Source organism: Verticillium alfalfae, genomic scaffold (assembly GCF_000150825.1).
Source record: "Verticillium alfalfae VaMs.102 supercont1.3 genomic scaffold, whole genome shotgun sequence".
In the NCBI taxonomy this organism is placed as follows: domain Eukaryota; kingdom Fungi; phylum Ascomycota; class Sordariomycetes; order Glomerellales; family Plectosphaerellaceae; genus Verticillium; species Verticillium alfalfae.
Window position 1 is genome coordinate 2239790 of NW_003315036.1, and position 13998 is coordinate 2253787.

General features: G+C 55.1%; 4 protein-coding genes across 4 annotated transcripts; 2 read left to right on the forward strand and 2 right to left on the reverse strand.

Annotated features, from left to right (window-relative positions):
* Window positions 1-4435: 4435 nt before the first annotated feature.
* On the forward strand, window positions 4436-5969 carry VDBG_03202 (conserved hypothetical protein; the record flags this gene model as incomplete). The annotated part of the gene is made up of 4 exons (XM_003007017.1): window positions 4436-4674; window positions 4985-5079; window positions 5254-5772; window positions 5824-5969. 4 exons carry the CDS (start codon window positions 4436-4438, stop codon window positions 5967-5969), a joined length of 999 nt encoding a protein of 332 aa, XP_003007063.1.
* A 658-nt stretch (window positions 5970-6627) lies between these two features.
* VDBG_03203 (conserved hypothetical protein) lies at window positions 6628-8197 on the reverse strand (the record flags this gene model as incomplete). The annotated part of the gene is made up of 3 exons (XM_003007018.1): window positions 6628-7034; window positions 7088-7835; window positions 7901-8197. 3 exons carry the CDS (start codon window positions 8195-8197, stop codon window positions 6628-6630), a joined length of 1452 nt encoding a protein of 483 aa, XP_003007064.1.
* Window positions 8198-10193: 1996 nt separating this feature from the next.
* VDBG_03204 (conserved hypothetical protein) lies at window positions 10194-11455 on the forward strand (the record flags this gene model as incomplete). The annotated part of the gene is made up of 2 exons (XM_003007019.1): window positions 10194-10590; window positions 10645-11455. 2 exons carry the CDS (start codon window positions 10194-10196, stop codon window positions 11316-11318), a joined length of 1071 nt encoding a protein of 356 aa, XP_003007065.1.
* A 112-nt stretch (window positions 11456-11567) lies between these two features.
* Window positions 11568-13302, reverse strand: VDBG_03205 (predicted protein; the record flags this gene model as incomplete). The annotated part of the gene is made up of 3 exons (XM_003007020.1): window positions 11568-11678; window positions 11752-12180; window positions 12232-13302. 3 exons carry the CDS (start codon window positions 13300-13302, stop codon window positions 11568-11570), a joined length of 1611 nt encoding a protein of 536 aa, XP_003007066.1.
* Between the last annotated feature and the right edge of the window lie 696 nt (window positions 13303-13998).

The following is a 13998-nucleotide window of genomic DNA, read 5'->3' on the forward strand; positions in this document are numbered from 1 at the left end:
ATTCGACGTCTAGTTCTAGCCTACGTTGAGCCCACCTACGCCATTCCTCGAGTGGAGGAATTACTAACAAGTCTTTTTGGTTGCACTAGTCCCTCCTGCCTGAACGAGAGCATCCAGGCTGACTGGTACAATAGCTTTTGCGAATCGCAGAAACTGGCGTTCCCCGAGCTTGAAGATCAGCTGCGCAGAAAGCTTGGGGGACCGCGAGGAGACCCCAAGGCAAGAACAAGCTAGCATCACTAATTTTAATGCTATTGGGCGCCCCCTTCGTAACCAGGGAATGGTGGTGCGAGCCAGGCCGTTATCTGATTGGTGTGATTCATCTTATCTGATGATCTGATAACTTTCTGGCCCTGTCCGCATCCACTCGCTCACGCACGCCAAGCCCTGGGCTTCCCAACCTTGATTTTGAGCCAATCACCGAAGAAGAAGCCTTTGCATCAGCATGCCCGGTGCCGGAGTCTGTCGGCAAGAAGGGGAGGTACACGCGAGTGGAGCGGTAAAGCGGGCGCTCGACTTGTCGGCGACTGCGTGATATAAAGGCCCAGATGCCCAGGCCTCGCCAGCAGTGAGCCGTTGGCCAAGACCCGAGCTGTCTTGGGACGACATCCGAGCCGCGAGGAGTTGCCTACTGGGAGCCGACGCTATGCCGACCACTCTCGAGGCTTAGACAGGTACGAGTCGGTGGCAAGAGGGAAGAGTCATACTACATGAGTCGATGCGCAGAAGTTCTGCTGTCTCCAACGGGTGCCAATTACGATGACGCGCAACGCGGGCAGTCGACTCCTCGGATTCCTGAACACTTCGAGGGCAGCATTTCAGTCGAAGAATGACCATGAAGGCACGATGCGGTGAGGACCAAATTTCTGTCCACCACCCAGGCGAAGCCGGTTGGCCTCCAGCGCAACTCTCTACTTGCCGATTCTGCAGAAGGCCTCAATGCGAGGACCATGCCTCCTGATGCTTCCAAACGATTACTCAATTGAGAAAAAAAAGTCCCCTTAGGTCTTGGAGTGGAGATAATCAACTTTCTTTTCAGATCCCAGGTCTCTGCGTCAAACGCAATGTGAACAAGAGGGCAGCACATTTCATCGAAATTGTTGTCCCTCTCAATGTTCTTGTATTGCGAAACATGTTGAGGGGCTGCCCGACGCCATAGATAAACGACTGAAGCGCATTTACACGATGCCTACACGCTGCAGCATAGCGTGAACTAAGTACAAATTGGCAATGATCGCAACTACGAAGACACACGCCTTCCGTGTGCAATTCCTCATCCAAAGCCCGCCAGAAATATCATGCGCCCTCTCGTCACGGTCTCGTGTAGATCCGCCGAATAGTGCAAGATCGGGCTAACAGCTATACTGAAAAGCTCGAAGCGGCGCCTCGGCTTTGATGTACATCGCAGAGCCAGCCGTGGTGTCCAATTTCTGGAGACGAGGCACTCGCTACTGACGCGATAATCCCAAGGTGTAGGAGTCGAAACCCCAAAGGGTCCATTAACTAATTGGAAAAATACCAGAGGTGACTTAGAGGCCATTTTGATCTGGCGTGAGCTTGGCGGCAGTCGATTATATATCTTTCGCAGCGAGAATTCTACCCAGGTGGTCCGTTGGAGGGTGCGTCGTAAGTCGATGACCCAGTTCTCTTAACCAATCTAGACGCTGCATTTCCTCTAGCACTATGGTGTTGTTGGTGGTCATGAGCAGAGGAATACTCTTGCATGGCCGACATTGTCGTCGGATCGGTAGCAGATGAAATGACATGGCAAGCTCTTAGCGTCGTGCGTGGAGGCATGCCACAGTCTGCTGCGCTGATTGCGCCTCCATTCAGACGTATTCGATCAGTCTTGTGAGCGACAACTGGATCGTCAGCGCGTGGTTTAAATAGCGTGAAAAGGTCTTCTTTTGACATGGTCAAAGCAACTGACGTTCCCACAGCCTTGTGTACAAGTCTCACATGGTTCGGATCAATGATGTCGCGACTATAGCGAAGCCCCGATGATATTGTCTGGATCCCGTCGTCACGCTCTTAGCAGAGGTGGCCCGCTCACGCAAGGGCATCTGCTGCATTGCAAAAGCAAGACCTCGTGTCCCTTATCTCGCCAGGCTCAAAGAGACTTTTCTTCACTCACGTCATAAGTGCACCGTTTTTTGCGGGGTTCAAGAGACCCGGCCTCTCAACTTTGGGCAGCGAGGCGGATCTCACCAATGCACAAAGGTATGATATCCGGGATGTAGCGGAAGACAAAAGGGTATGATCGGAGGTGGAGGTGTCAGCTCTGTGCCAGTTTCGATGTGGAGATTCGCACAAAACGCCTGCAGCCTGTTTGGACGGGCAGGTTGAATGGCGAGGTGAGTGAACTTCTTCTGTATGCGTCAGCCTGTTTTGGCACAGTTTGGCCTTCACTGAATGACGAGGGCTTGAGGTAGTATCTTCATGCCCTCAGAGTACGTACTCGTGCGACCACTCGTATCAACACGCTCAATGCAATTAAACGAGCAAGCCACTGCCTCTCGGGAAGGCTCGCCCGATCATGCACTCGGGGTTGACAATCTGTCGTAGGCCTTGACTGCAATCCACATCGTCCTTTTCGTCGGGTGGGGCGGACGCTGTCATTGGTGCCATCTTCAGCATCCAGCCGATTGCCTCAAATTATGAAGAATAGTCTGGTATTGGTTTGTGTGTACAACAGTGCCCTCTTGACATCTCGAAAATGCCAGATTAGAAATAGGGGCGTATACCCTGTCTATCGCCAGACTCGTGCTACCAGCATGTCAAAGCGGCCTAGGAGCGGCCCAGTGCTCTGCTGCTACACAAGGAGAAGCAATCAGGATCCCGCATGTCCATGATTTTCACAAAAGCAGTAGTGAGAGATTCTTGAATGATCGTAGAAATGACCACAGGTGAGTATTTTGGTCCCCCTTTGCGCGGGGATGTAAGGCGAAGCAGCGAGAAAAGCGATTGAGGTCACTGTGACAAAGTGACTTCACAAGGGGTATGTTGATGGCCAATGCCATGCAGGCCTGTAAGCGAGAATTTCTGGGCGTCACGGCGGCGTTGTTATGGCTTGACTGACCGTTTGTGCATAGAGGTCCAGCGTCCGCCCACCACCAAAGGGCACCCACGACGTTAACAAGAAGACTAGTCAGTGAACAGGACTGTGGCATCCCATGCTATCAGATACTGTATTCATTGCCTGACCTTCATCGCTATAGGTCACCAAAGAGGGCATGAAAGACCACAGGAATGTCGACAGCCCCTAGAGATCCGGGAGCAGTACGCGAGCGCTGCTTGTCTTTCTGCTCGAAAGCACTACCGTGGGCCACACTTCTTGGCTGATCGCGGGTGACTTGGCTTGCTCTCAAGAATCATACCTTGCATGTACCTAAGCCGCAGGGTATTCATTGGTGGCCTATAGCAAGTCTATGAACGACCATTTGGCCATATATGCTTTTAAATAACGCTCCGACTGGTGATGGTGCTGGGAGCAATCTGGTTGAGTTCAAGCCCGACGCCCATACGCCCGCCAGTGGCGTGAAAGAACATCCCACCACGGATTCGACCTGGCCGTCCCCTGCGTTTAGCACCCCTTGACCCTTCTACCCACCGAACCTGGCCAAGTGCCTGCATATGGCATCAAGTCCCTAGCCAATATGAATGGAGGAGCCTGTGCTGGATGGTCATGATCTAGGAATATAAAATGCTTGGGACAGAGTTCTACACAGGCAGAATTTCTTCCCGGTAGGTGTATACCTCGACTTTTCCAATGAACATGTGCAGCTCAAGGCGATCGGAACCCTTTTGGGCAGCATCGCAGGCGCTCTGGAGCAAACCGTGCTCTTCAGGACGCCTGTTGTGCCAAAGTCCCTCAACACCCATATCTTTCTCTACGGCATGGCTGTCCTTCCCAAGAATTGATTACCCTAGCGCCCAAAATCAGGAACACTCGAGACCATCTTGAGCATTATATCATTGGGTCAGAACAATGATCACGGCGTTATCGACTAGTTGGCCATCATCAGGGCATGCGATAGCGCTAGAGCTGCTGATGGCCACCGCCCAAAGCCACCATCGCTGCTCATGTCCTTTCGCTAACCAGGTTTCGCCATGACGCCGATTGCACGATCCATTCCACATGACAAGGTGGTCCCATCGAAGCGCCATTCACGAGCGAATAGCACGCAGCCACGAACCTCCAGGTCGTCCAGCGTCTAGTCCAGCCTGCGCGCAATCCCGTTTTGAGTCTGACATGCGTTTGACGCTGCCCGCTTCGCACCAAGGAGCGCCCTTGCTTCGATGACCCAGTTGCCGACAGTCTTAAGACTCATCCCGCTCATCACCTCGTTAGTCGCTCGATGAGGTTGCTTCATCTACTCTTTTCTTTGGGACCCCTTATCGACGGCATGGCCAACCGAGCACTCCAAAACTCAAAATGGCGATGACCCCCACAGACACAGAGGCCCCCGACCCAGCGCTGTCTGCCGCAGCACAACCAATGCTGTCTTCATCCCCCGAAGATACCCCTGCACCGCAACACGAGGTACGGGCCCAGGTTCGCGTCCGCTTCAGGGCTGGCGTGTCCCGAGCATCTGGTACGCCAAGGTCTAATGGCATGCAGGATGAGGAGAACGAGGACCATGATTCGGCCCTGGGCGAAGACGAACAAGACGGGTAAGCCACCAACTGATGGCGCACCCATTCCCTCGGGTCGGCGGAGAACCTCTGCCCCCTCTAACTCTTACCCACTGACTGACACATGGGCCGTAGATCTGCGTCAACGCGGTCCATCACCTCCAGCGTCCTGAACTACCGAGAGCGACATGGCCGCACGTGGCACAGCGAGCGGACCGACACGCAGTACTTTCTGCCGAACGACTCGAAGCAGCTTGAATGCATCGACATGACGTACGTCGAAACCTATCGCTCTTGCCCCTCCTCCAGACCAGCTCGTCGCTCATCACATCACATCTCATGACATCAGCCATCGCTTCCTGACGATCCTGCTCGATGGCAAACTCCTGCTCGCCCCATTGAAACCCGGCGCCAAGCGTGTGCTCGACGTCGGCACAGGGACAGGTATGCGCGTCTTCGTCCTGTCCACCTGCTTGGGCGAACCCTCCCCCCCTCCTCCCGCCCCCCGAAACTAACGCTAGAACCAGGGATATGGGCAATGTAACCCAACCACCAATAAGGGCCCCAACTAAGCCTGCCTCTTCGTGCCGTGACCGACCGACTGACCACGGCACAGAGCCTTCGCCGACGCGTTCCCCGAAGCCGAAGTCACGGGCACCGACCTCTCCCCGACCCAGCCGACATGGCTGCCCTCCAACCTCTCGTTCGAGATTGACGACTGCACGCGCCCCTGGACCTGGGAGGCCAACACGTTCGACCTAGTACACATGCGCCTCCTCTTCGGCGCCATAACCGACTGGCCCGCCCTGTTTCGCGAGGCGTACCGTACGGCGCGGCCCGGTGGCTGGTGCCAGTCGTGCGAGGCGGAGTGCCTGATTCGCTCTGACGATGACAGTATCACGCCCGACACGGCCATGGCCTCTTCGTGGTCGCGGCTGTTTGTCGAAGGGGCCGAGAAGTTCGGGCGTTCATTCACCGTCCTGTCGGATGAACTGCAGCGGAAAGGGATGCAAGAGGCGGGATTCGTGGATCTGCACGAAGTGAACTTCAAGGTACCTATTGGGGACTGGCCGTTGGATCCCAAGCTTGCCGAGGTCGGGCAGTGGGTTCGCTTGACCATGGAGAATGATCTTGAAGGTACGTACCCAGCATGGCTGTGATGGGAAGAGCTGTAGTTGACGCGCTTAGGCTATACGCTTTACATGTGGAAGGATGTCCTCGGGTGGGATACGGACAAATACCAGACATTCTTGACGTCGATGAAGGACGAGATTAGATCACGAAAACTACATGGGTACATGACAGTGAGGTACATCTACGGGCGCAAGCCTTAGAACGGTCTCGAAAAAATAGGCTCAGGGAAAGAAAGACAAGGAGGCGGATGGAGCCTATAGGCGACTTGTCTATGTTCTATGTTTCTTCAAACAGGTAAGAGATTCCATAGATGGCAATCACACCATTACAGCGGAACTTTTCTAGTGGCACTGAAATGGTCATCCCACCTATGCTGTCTTTCAATACTCGAGGCGATGTTCGTCGAAACCAGTAGCAAATGCCGCGAAACACTGCTTACTCTGTGATGGAAAACGTCCGTGTCGACTGGGAACGGCTGGTATCAGCAACGGTTCATTGAGGACGCTAGTCAACAAGAGCCAGCCACGATAGGAGCTGTCAAACATGACTTGTCTGCTCTACGAGTTTCGTTGCTTGGTTGGTGACTCTTCAACCGAATTGTGTACCTCGGATACGGGACATGTCAGTACCAAAGTCAAGGAACGTGGCGGCAAGCACCATGGTCGTGCTCCCCGAGTCGTTTTCAATCAACATGACTCGAGTCGATACTCGACCACGCTAACAAAACAAAAGATTCGAGGTCTAGGTCAATTCCTGTTCCAAAAGAGTTTGTATGTGTTCATAGGCTACATGGCCCAACGCTGTTCGTGAAATCATGATGATTTTATCCTTCCCTTTTTTTTTTTTTTTTTTTTTTTTTTACATCAGCAGAAAAGCAGTCATAACAGCCACGGCCGCGACACCCAGTGACCCAACAGCCAGCCCCGTCGCGGCGCTGTCGTCATTGTTGCCGCTGCCGCCATTACTTGAGTCGGCAGAGCCCGTCTCGGTGGGCTGGACAAGAGTACCAGATTCGGTGGATGACGGTGTACCAGACTGGCGCTCAAGGATGAAGATCTCGCCTGTCGAGTCAGAGGTGACGTAAAGGCGACCCTGGGTCCCCCAAGCGAGACCGACGGGACGGAAGCAGTTCTCGGGACAGGTGGAGAGGTCGGTCATGCGGACGATGTGCGTCAGGCTGTCAGCGGAGGTGTGAGGCTCGGTGGGCTCGCCGTTAGCGAAGTCGACCACCGAAAGCGAATAACCCTGGGGGTTTTCGCGGTTGACTGGGGCTTGTTAGCATTCATTCGCGGGAGAAGTGGCGGAGAGAGAAACATACAGCTGCCGTGAAAGGAGATCCAAGCCTCGGTACCGTTTTCATTGAAGATGATGTCGAGAGGGGCAGTGTGGGCGGGGAAAGCCAGACGAGGAGCCTGGTATTCTTCACGGCAGGTAGTGTCGTCAAGAGTTGTATTTGTGTCAATGGCGAACTGATCGCCGACCTCGAGATTGTCGTGGTCGGGAATGTCATCGGCGTCCCAGACAGCGTAACACTGAGGGTAGCCGTAGTTGGTGGCATTGGCTTCATTCTCGGGGGCATCCTCAATAGTGCCGTGCTCATTGAGCTCCTCGGCAGGGTTGTCTTCCTTGATCAACTGCCCGTTACGTTCAACATCGTCGACCGAGTTCTCCACAGAGTAGAACCTGCCAGATGTGGGCTCCTCAGCAACACCGACTGAGTTGCGCAGACCCCAGCCGAGGACACGGCCCTCAAGATAGTCAATGGGGAACGAATCGGTGTTGTTGATGTTGAAGGCGCGAATCTGAGACATGCCCGAGTCGATGTTCATAGCTTCAGTAGCCAGATTGTCGCCGCTGCCGCGAGAGACGACGAGGTATCCAGGGCTGTGGCGCGAGACGACGAGTGTACGGGTGACATGCTGGTTGCTGGCCATGCCAGTGATCACCTCTGTTCCATTACCGCTGACGGCGCCGGTGGAGGGGTCGTAAGGCCAAGCGAAGACGGAATCGACTGTGGAGGCATACAGGGTCCGTCCGTCGACGGAGAAGGCCATACCGTGGTTGAGCTGTGCGTGAACCATTAATTTGGCTGAAAACCATTGGCAAAGGATGTGAGACAATCGCAACTTACCCCTTCGAGCTCAATAATGACCTTGTTCTGGTCGACCTCGAGACAGGTGTGGCCGTGGTCCGTGAAGGTGATGTGACGAACACCAACGCCAGCGTCCAGGACGATGAGAGCGCCAGCATTGTCGACGGCAATGGTGCGCGGCTTGACGAGGCCATTCATAATAAGCTGAGCTTGCCATCCGGGGTGGACAGCAGGTGCATTGTACTGGGTGGAGAGGATATTCTGACACTCGCTTTGAGCGAGAGCAGTGGCAGACAGAACCACAGCCGCCATGGCAGCAGTGCGGAGGCACTTCATGCTGGCGATTGGCGCACGACAGTGTTGTCTTGGGGTCCTTTTGTTTCTGTCGACGGGCAAGATGCTGACCTTAAGGGACTTGGTGAAAGAAGAGGAAATGCTGTTCGATCGGGATCGCGCGTGCAACGAAATGCAGAGAGGGCCCGGATTCTCTCAGCCAGTTCCGCAATGCAGACGAAGGATGGAAGGATAGCAAGGTCGACCCCACCAGGAGACCCCTCCTTCTGATCGCCCCTCACTTATCATTTTGCTCCTCGCGTAGGCTTCGTTCGGCCAACCTCGTGGTAGTGCCTGTGGCATCAGGCCCTCACGCGGGGCCGCCAAGGGTCGCCTAGGCCCGACCGGAGCAAGTCGAATGCAGGCGGACGAGCCAGTCGATCACGTTGGCGAGGATTCGGCGCACCTGGCAGCGCCTGCACCAATGCGCCTGGCGTCGGCAAGCCTACCCTTGGCCGCCCTTTGGTGTGTCCGCTCTAGCGGTCGGACGGATCAGACGAGAGAAGCTCAGTAGCTGCTGAATACGGAAGGACGAGGTTGGGCCCCACGCGATAGCTTCGCCTGAACTCCGCCTGGCGTGCCACTTGGTCCAGCGCGGCGGTACATTTATTCAAGTTTCGTCGGGAGAATCAGGGCTGGCCTGAATTGGCACTGTCATCGATCATACTCCTGGAGTCGTTCAGGCCCTACAGCCAATGTTGCTTGTTTGATAGGAGGCTGCAATTGCCCCGGTGATGACGGGTGCGTGACCTCTCTCAGAGGATCGATCGCGTGGCGAATTCACGCACTCGCTGATGATCGGCGGTGTCGATGTGCTTGCGAATTGCTTTCCTCAAATCGAACGACTCGGTAATCGATGTGGACTGATGGAGGAGCGATTCGATTCGATCCTTCCTTTGGGGCTCCGAATACTGGTAGACTAAACCGCATTCCATCTGTTTGAAGCAGCTAATGGCATAGGCTATCTAGCTGGAGTGGCCTGCGAACGACAACAGGACCTATCTCGAAGAAGGCAAGCTTGCCATGCGTGTGAGAGGAGGAGGAATTCGGCAAGCGACACAGAAGCGTGGGATGTTGGGATTCCACCAGGTCTTGTCATGTCAAGCTTGTGGAAAGAGGATGCCGGAGATGCCCAGGCTCCTGGGGCGGTGTAGGGACGCTTCCACTGCCATTGGCTCTGGAGCGTACGCCTTCAGGTACCTGGGCCACCTAAGGCACCCAGAAGACATACAGCCAGAAATTTGGCAGCGGCCATCTTGGCTGCTTCACACTGTGAAATTATCCATCAATCCACCGACAATTCCATCGTCTTGGAGCGGTCAAACTCTGGACCAGGGCTCCGACAGCATCCATCAGGAACACACTGAATCTTGCCGTGACGTCCGAAACCCACCGCCAGAAAGTTGCGAACTACCGCAGAATTTTAGCACCAAGTCTCTCCGCCGTGGCCATCGCTGATAGTCCGCTTCTCGACGAGTGTCAGCTTCTTGGTCCACCAAGCCCACCAAGCCCCGTCAAGCAGGGAACTGTCTTCAGAGGCAAGGTACGGCTTCTCACAGCCGGCGATGGTTGAAAAGCTCGGGTCTGCCATTGGACGAAACAAAAAACCGCAGACAGGACCGATGAGACCGATGAGACCGATGAGACCCTTTTAGGAGCCTGGGCGAAAACTACCAGTAGAAACACAGCACCGAGACTTTGCCGTCCCAGCCATCGATATCCATATACGTTTGCGCTAGGCTTGTTGTTCGTGGATAGATTGCTTGGCGACCGCGAGCCCCGCCATCCATTACCCCTCCCCCTCCATCAGCGCACGATTTTGACGGAGGAGAGCTCTTGGCACACATGTTGATCAGCACCGCCCCCGAGACACCTGCCGCCTCTGCCTCGCGCCGATGTGCAATTCGAGGCCAGTCTGCTCGGCTTCATCGTCACCTTTCGCAGAACCTTCCAAGCAGTCCATACCAGCACTGCAAGCTTCGCTTCGAGACCACGCACCATGGTCGCCCTGACATCCCGACTGGCGCTGGCTCTCCTCGCCGCCTCCCCTCTCTCTGCTTCTGTGCTGCGCCCACGAGCCGGCGCCAACAGGCAATGGGTCTCAGTCGACTCTGATGGCAACGCGCGCACCTACATCCCGACCTCGACACAGGTCAATGGCGTTGCGACGACACTATCAGCCGCCCCCTACATCTTGACCGGCTCCGTCTTCACCGTCACGGCTACAAATGGCGACGTGAGCACAAGCACAGGCGCCCCGCCTCCACCACGAGCCACTGACTCTGATGGTGGTCGCGGCGTCTTCAATGTCTGCATGGACAACGCCAACAGCGAGATTGCCCCCTTCTGCCAGCCGCGCGCCCGCTCCGAGCTCTACGTCAAGGAACCGTACTACAGTAGGTTGCATCTTTGTTCACACAATCCCTCGCCGCGTGCTGACCCGCCAACAGTCACCTGGGACAGTAGCGGCTTCGGCGCAGACCTCAATACAGTCGCCAACATTGTCGGCCTCGCCGTGACCCGCCAGAGCGGCACCCCGACCAATGCCGAACCCAACTTTATCATCAACGACACGACCATCGTCCTCGGCAGGGGATACTACGCCTGGACTCCCTCCGAAGCTGACCTCAAGGGTAGCACCGACTTCCACAATGTCTCGCTCATGCTGCAGTTTGTTTCTTCGGAATCAAATGAGCTGACCAATGTCACGGGGCCAACGATTACCCTCCTTCCTGCGCGCGCCAACATACCCGAGGAGCATTCGGATGATGACGACGATGACGACGACGACGACGACGATGATGATGATGATAAGAACGGTGGTCCGAATGTGCTGGCGATTGTCCTCCCCCTTGTTTTCGCGGTTCTCGCCATTGCTGGTCTCGCTGCTTTCTGTCTATTCCGTCGCAAGAGGAGGGGCGCTGCTGCTGGTGCTAGCATCAACAGAACGAGCAGTGGCTTTGGCGCCCAAGCAGCTCACGACCAGCATCTCGGCAGAAAGAACAACAACGACATCCAACTCGAGGACAGGAGTGATACCGTTTCGCCCATTTCGCCTGCGAGCACATCTGGCCGCAATGTCTTCCAGGAGGAGGTTGCCAGGCAGGAGAGGGAAAGGATGTAATCTAGGGAATTTGCATGGAACACGTCACCGACGACCTTTGTCTGACATTTTTCGGGGAACCATCCTAGAGCGATACCTGAAGTTACGCTCTTCGCGTGTATCAGCGAACAATGAATATCACGATGCTTATGACTTGTTGGGCTTCATCACCGTGCTACCTGGAAACTGTTCTTCCCTTGTGTTATGCTAGGATGATCTCGTATAAGAGTACCATGACGATGACTCCCTGACTGTCTGTCGGACGTTAGGTTAAACACCCAGGGGGTTCTCGACCCGGCATGCCCCTGTCAACAGAGTCGACCAGAAGAAATGCTTCGCTCTGGGGCCTATTACTACTTGTTCATCGGCTTGCACCAGAAGCTGCAAAACGACATTCGCTCCTGCCAAAATTAGCCATAGTTCCCTCGCCGAGGCTTCGGAATCATAAACTCACCCAGGTTCCAGATTCAATCTTGCCGTCCTTCTCAGGTCGCTTCCAGCTGCCGCCGCGGCACTTGGGAAGGTAGCCCGAACCTCGAGGTGTTGCGTCCCCCTTGTACTCGTACAGGTGGTCGCCAAACCGCACATTCGGATGCCACGTATCGTAGTCCGGTCGCTTATCAGGGTTGGTCCTCCAAGAGTCATCCGGTTTGTATATGAGAGTGACATCCTCCTCGAAATCTTGGCTGCCAATAGGGATTCCCTCGTCATGCTGCCCATCTAACTCGTAGCGCATCAGTCTGATCTCGCCGTCGCCGTCATTGCCCGCACCCTTGGTCCGCCATGGCCGCACGACGACGTTTAGATAGTTCTTGCCCTCATCGTCAGTCGGGTTCGCAAAGGTTCGAATCTCGAGGTTGCACCGCGCCGAGTCCGGATAGTCCTAATCATCCGCCCACGGCGCGTCCCATTCGCGGTCCAATGACTTGACCACCTGCCACTCCCACATGCCGCGGAACCGCTTCCGCTTGACCCATTTGCCCTCGTCGTTGTTGCCCCAATACGTCTTGTACCGCCACGTGAAGAAGCGGTCGTACAGGTTGTATCGGAACGCAGGCGACCCGTCATCGTTGTCCTCGCCCGTGGCGTATAGCGTGTACGACTCGATTTCCTCTTCATCGACGCCACAGAAGGAAGCGAGGTCCGTTTTGAACTGCGTCATGGCCTTGAGGTTCTTCCTGACTGGTTCGTCGTCGACCCAGTAATTTGCGCGTGGCGAGAAGACAACGATCGAACGCCAGAGCACCGACGCCTTGTCGAGGATCATGCCGGGCTTGAAGAGGTCGACGATCGGGGGTGATACCGGGGGCGGGTCCTGGCGGCCACCTTTCTGTACAAGGGGTGAAACGGGGTACGCCTTGCCGTATTTCAAAAAGTCAATGACATTAGTCTGGTATCCTGCAGCCTGGCGCTCGGGATCGTGATTGCCGGTCCCGGGATTCATGGCGACAAAGGTCGGCACCTCCCAGAAGTGAGCGAGAACGAGGCCGAGGTTGCTCGCGAAGACGACAATGGTGCAGCAGGTCACGGGCTGCGTGCCGCCGGCCTGGGGGTCGTTGAGCCTCCAGGGGCTGTCGCCCTGGTCGTCTTCGTCTAAAGAGTAGACCTGGGCGTTGCTGTCGGCGTGAACAATGCGCCTGCCGTTCGGACCGGGTTCGATCCAGTGATAGTACCACAGGCCACGAGTTTGCTGGATGGCGTTCATCTTCTCCCACCAGTCTTTTTCTCCCTCGGGCCAAGTCAGCGGATCAGTGAATTCGCGCGTTTTGTCCTTTGGGATAATGTCGTCGGCGCCGCGCACATGGAGGTACGATCGGTCATGTGTCTGACAGCCTGCTTCAGAAGCGCTGCAAACCGAAGTGGCTGGGTCTTCGAAAACAGAATCTTGATGAACAGTGCTACTTCGGTCGAGGTTACGCTTCGTGGAGGAAGCGATTGACCAGTCACAGTCCTCACAGAGGTCACCGCAACCAGTCGGACAACAGTATGGACCATTGGCCTCCATTTCATCTGTGGGGGTTATTATGTTAATGATTCTCAATCTTTTCTCGACGGAAAATAAATGGGAGTTGACGTGATGTGGCAATATCGTCCCTTTTGACAGTAGATGTCGGAGTGGCTCTCCCCGAGACGTGTCTGTTGTGGGGGAGCATGGAACAGCTACAGCGGAGGAAAGTACTGACTCTGCTTTTTGGCCTTGCTCTTGCAAAAGGCATGTCCAACGAACAGCAAGAACAGAACAATGATTCCCCATCGTGGGCCTTTGAGATGTATACGTCGGGGATCCATTGAGAGATGGTGCTTCACATACGCATTAGAAGCCAGCGCTTGGGAGCTGCGACGCTTCAAACTAAGTTCTGATAGCTTTGGGAGCCGACGATAGATCTGATTTGAGTGTTATTGAAAGTCGCAAATTACATAGTGTCTCGGTGGTCAGGTGAATGGCCTCACGCATAATGGAAGGAGCTGGCCTAGGCTGTGGGGATAGGTTCGTGAATGGAAATTGATGCATTCACTTGCGAAAAAAGCTCCAGGCATCTGATACACGCCTACCTGCAGGCCTTGAGCACAGGTTATGATCGTTGTTTCGATGGAGTGCCCTATTCTTACTACCTAAATAAGCATGTATATTCGGACTAACCACCGCAACAAGATTTCATAGTCGAAGCCTTGTGAAGCTCTCAAAGCCTCAATAATTGCG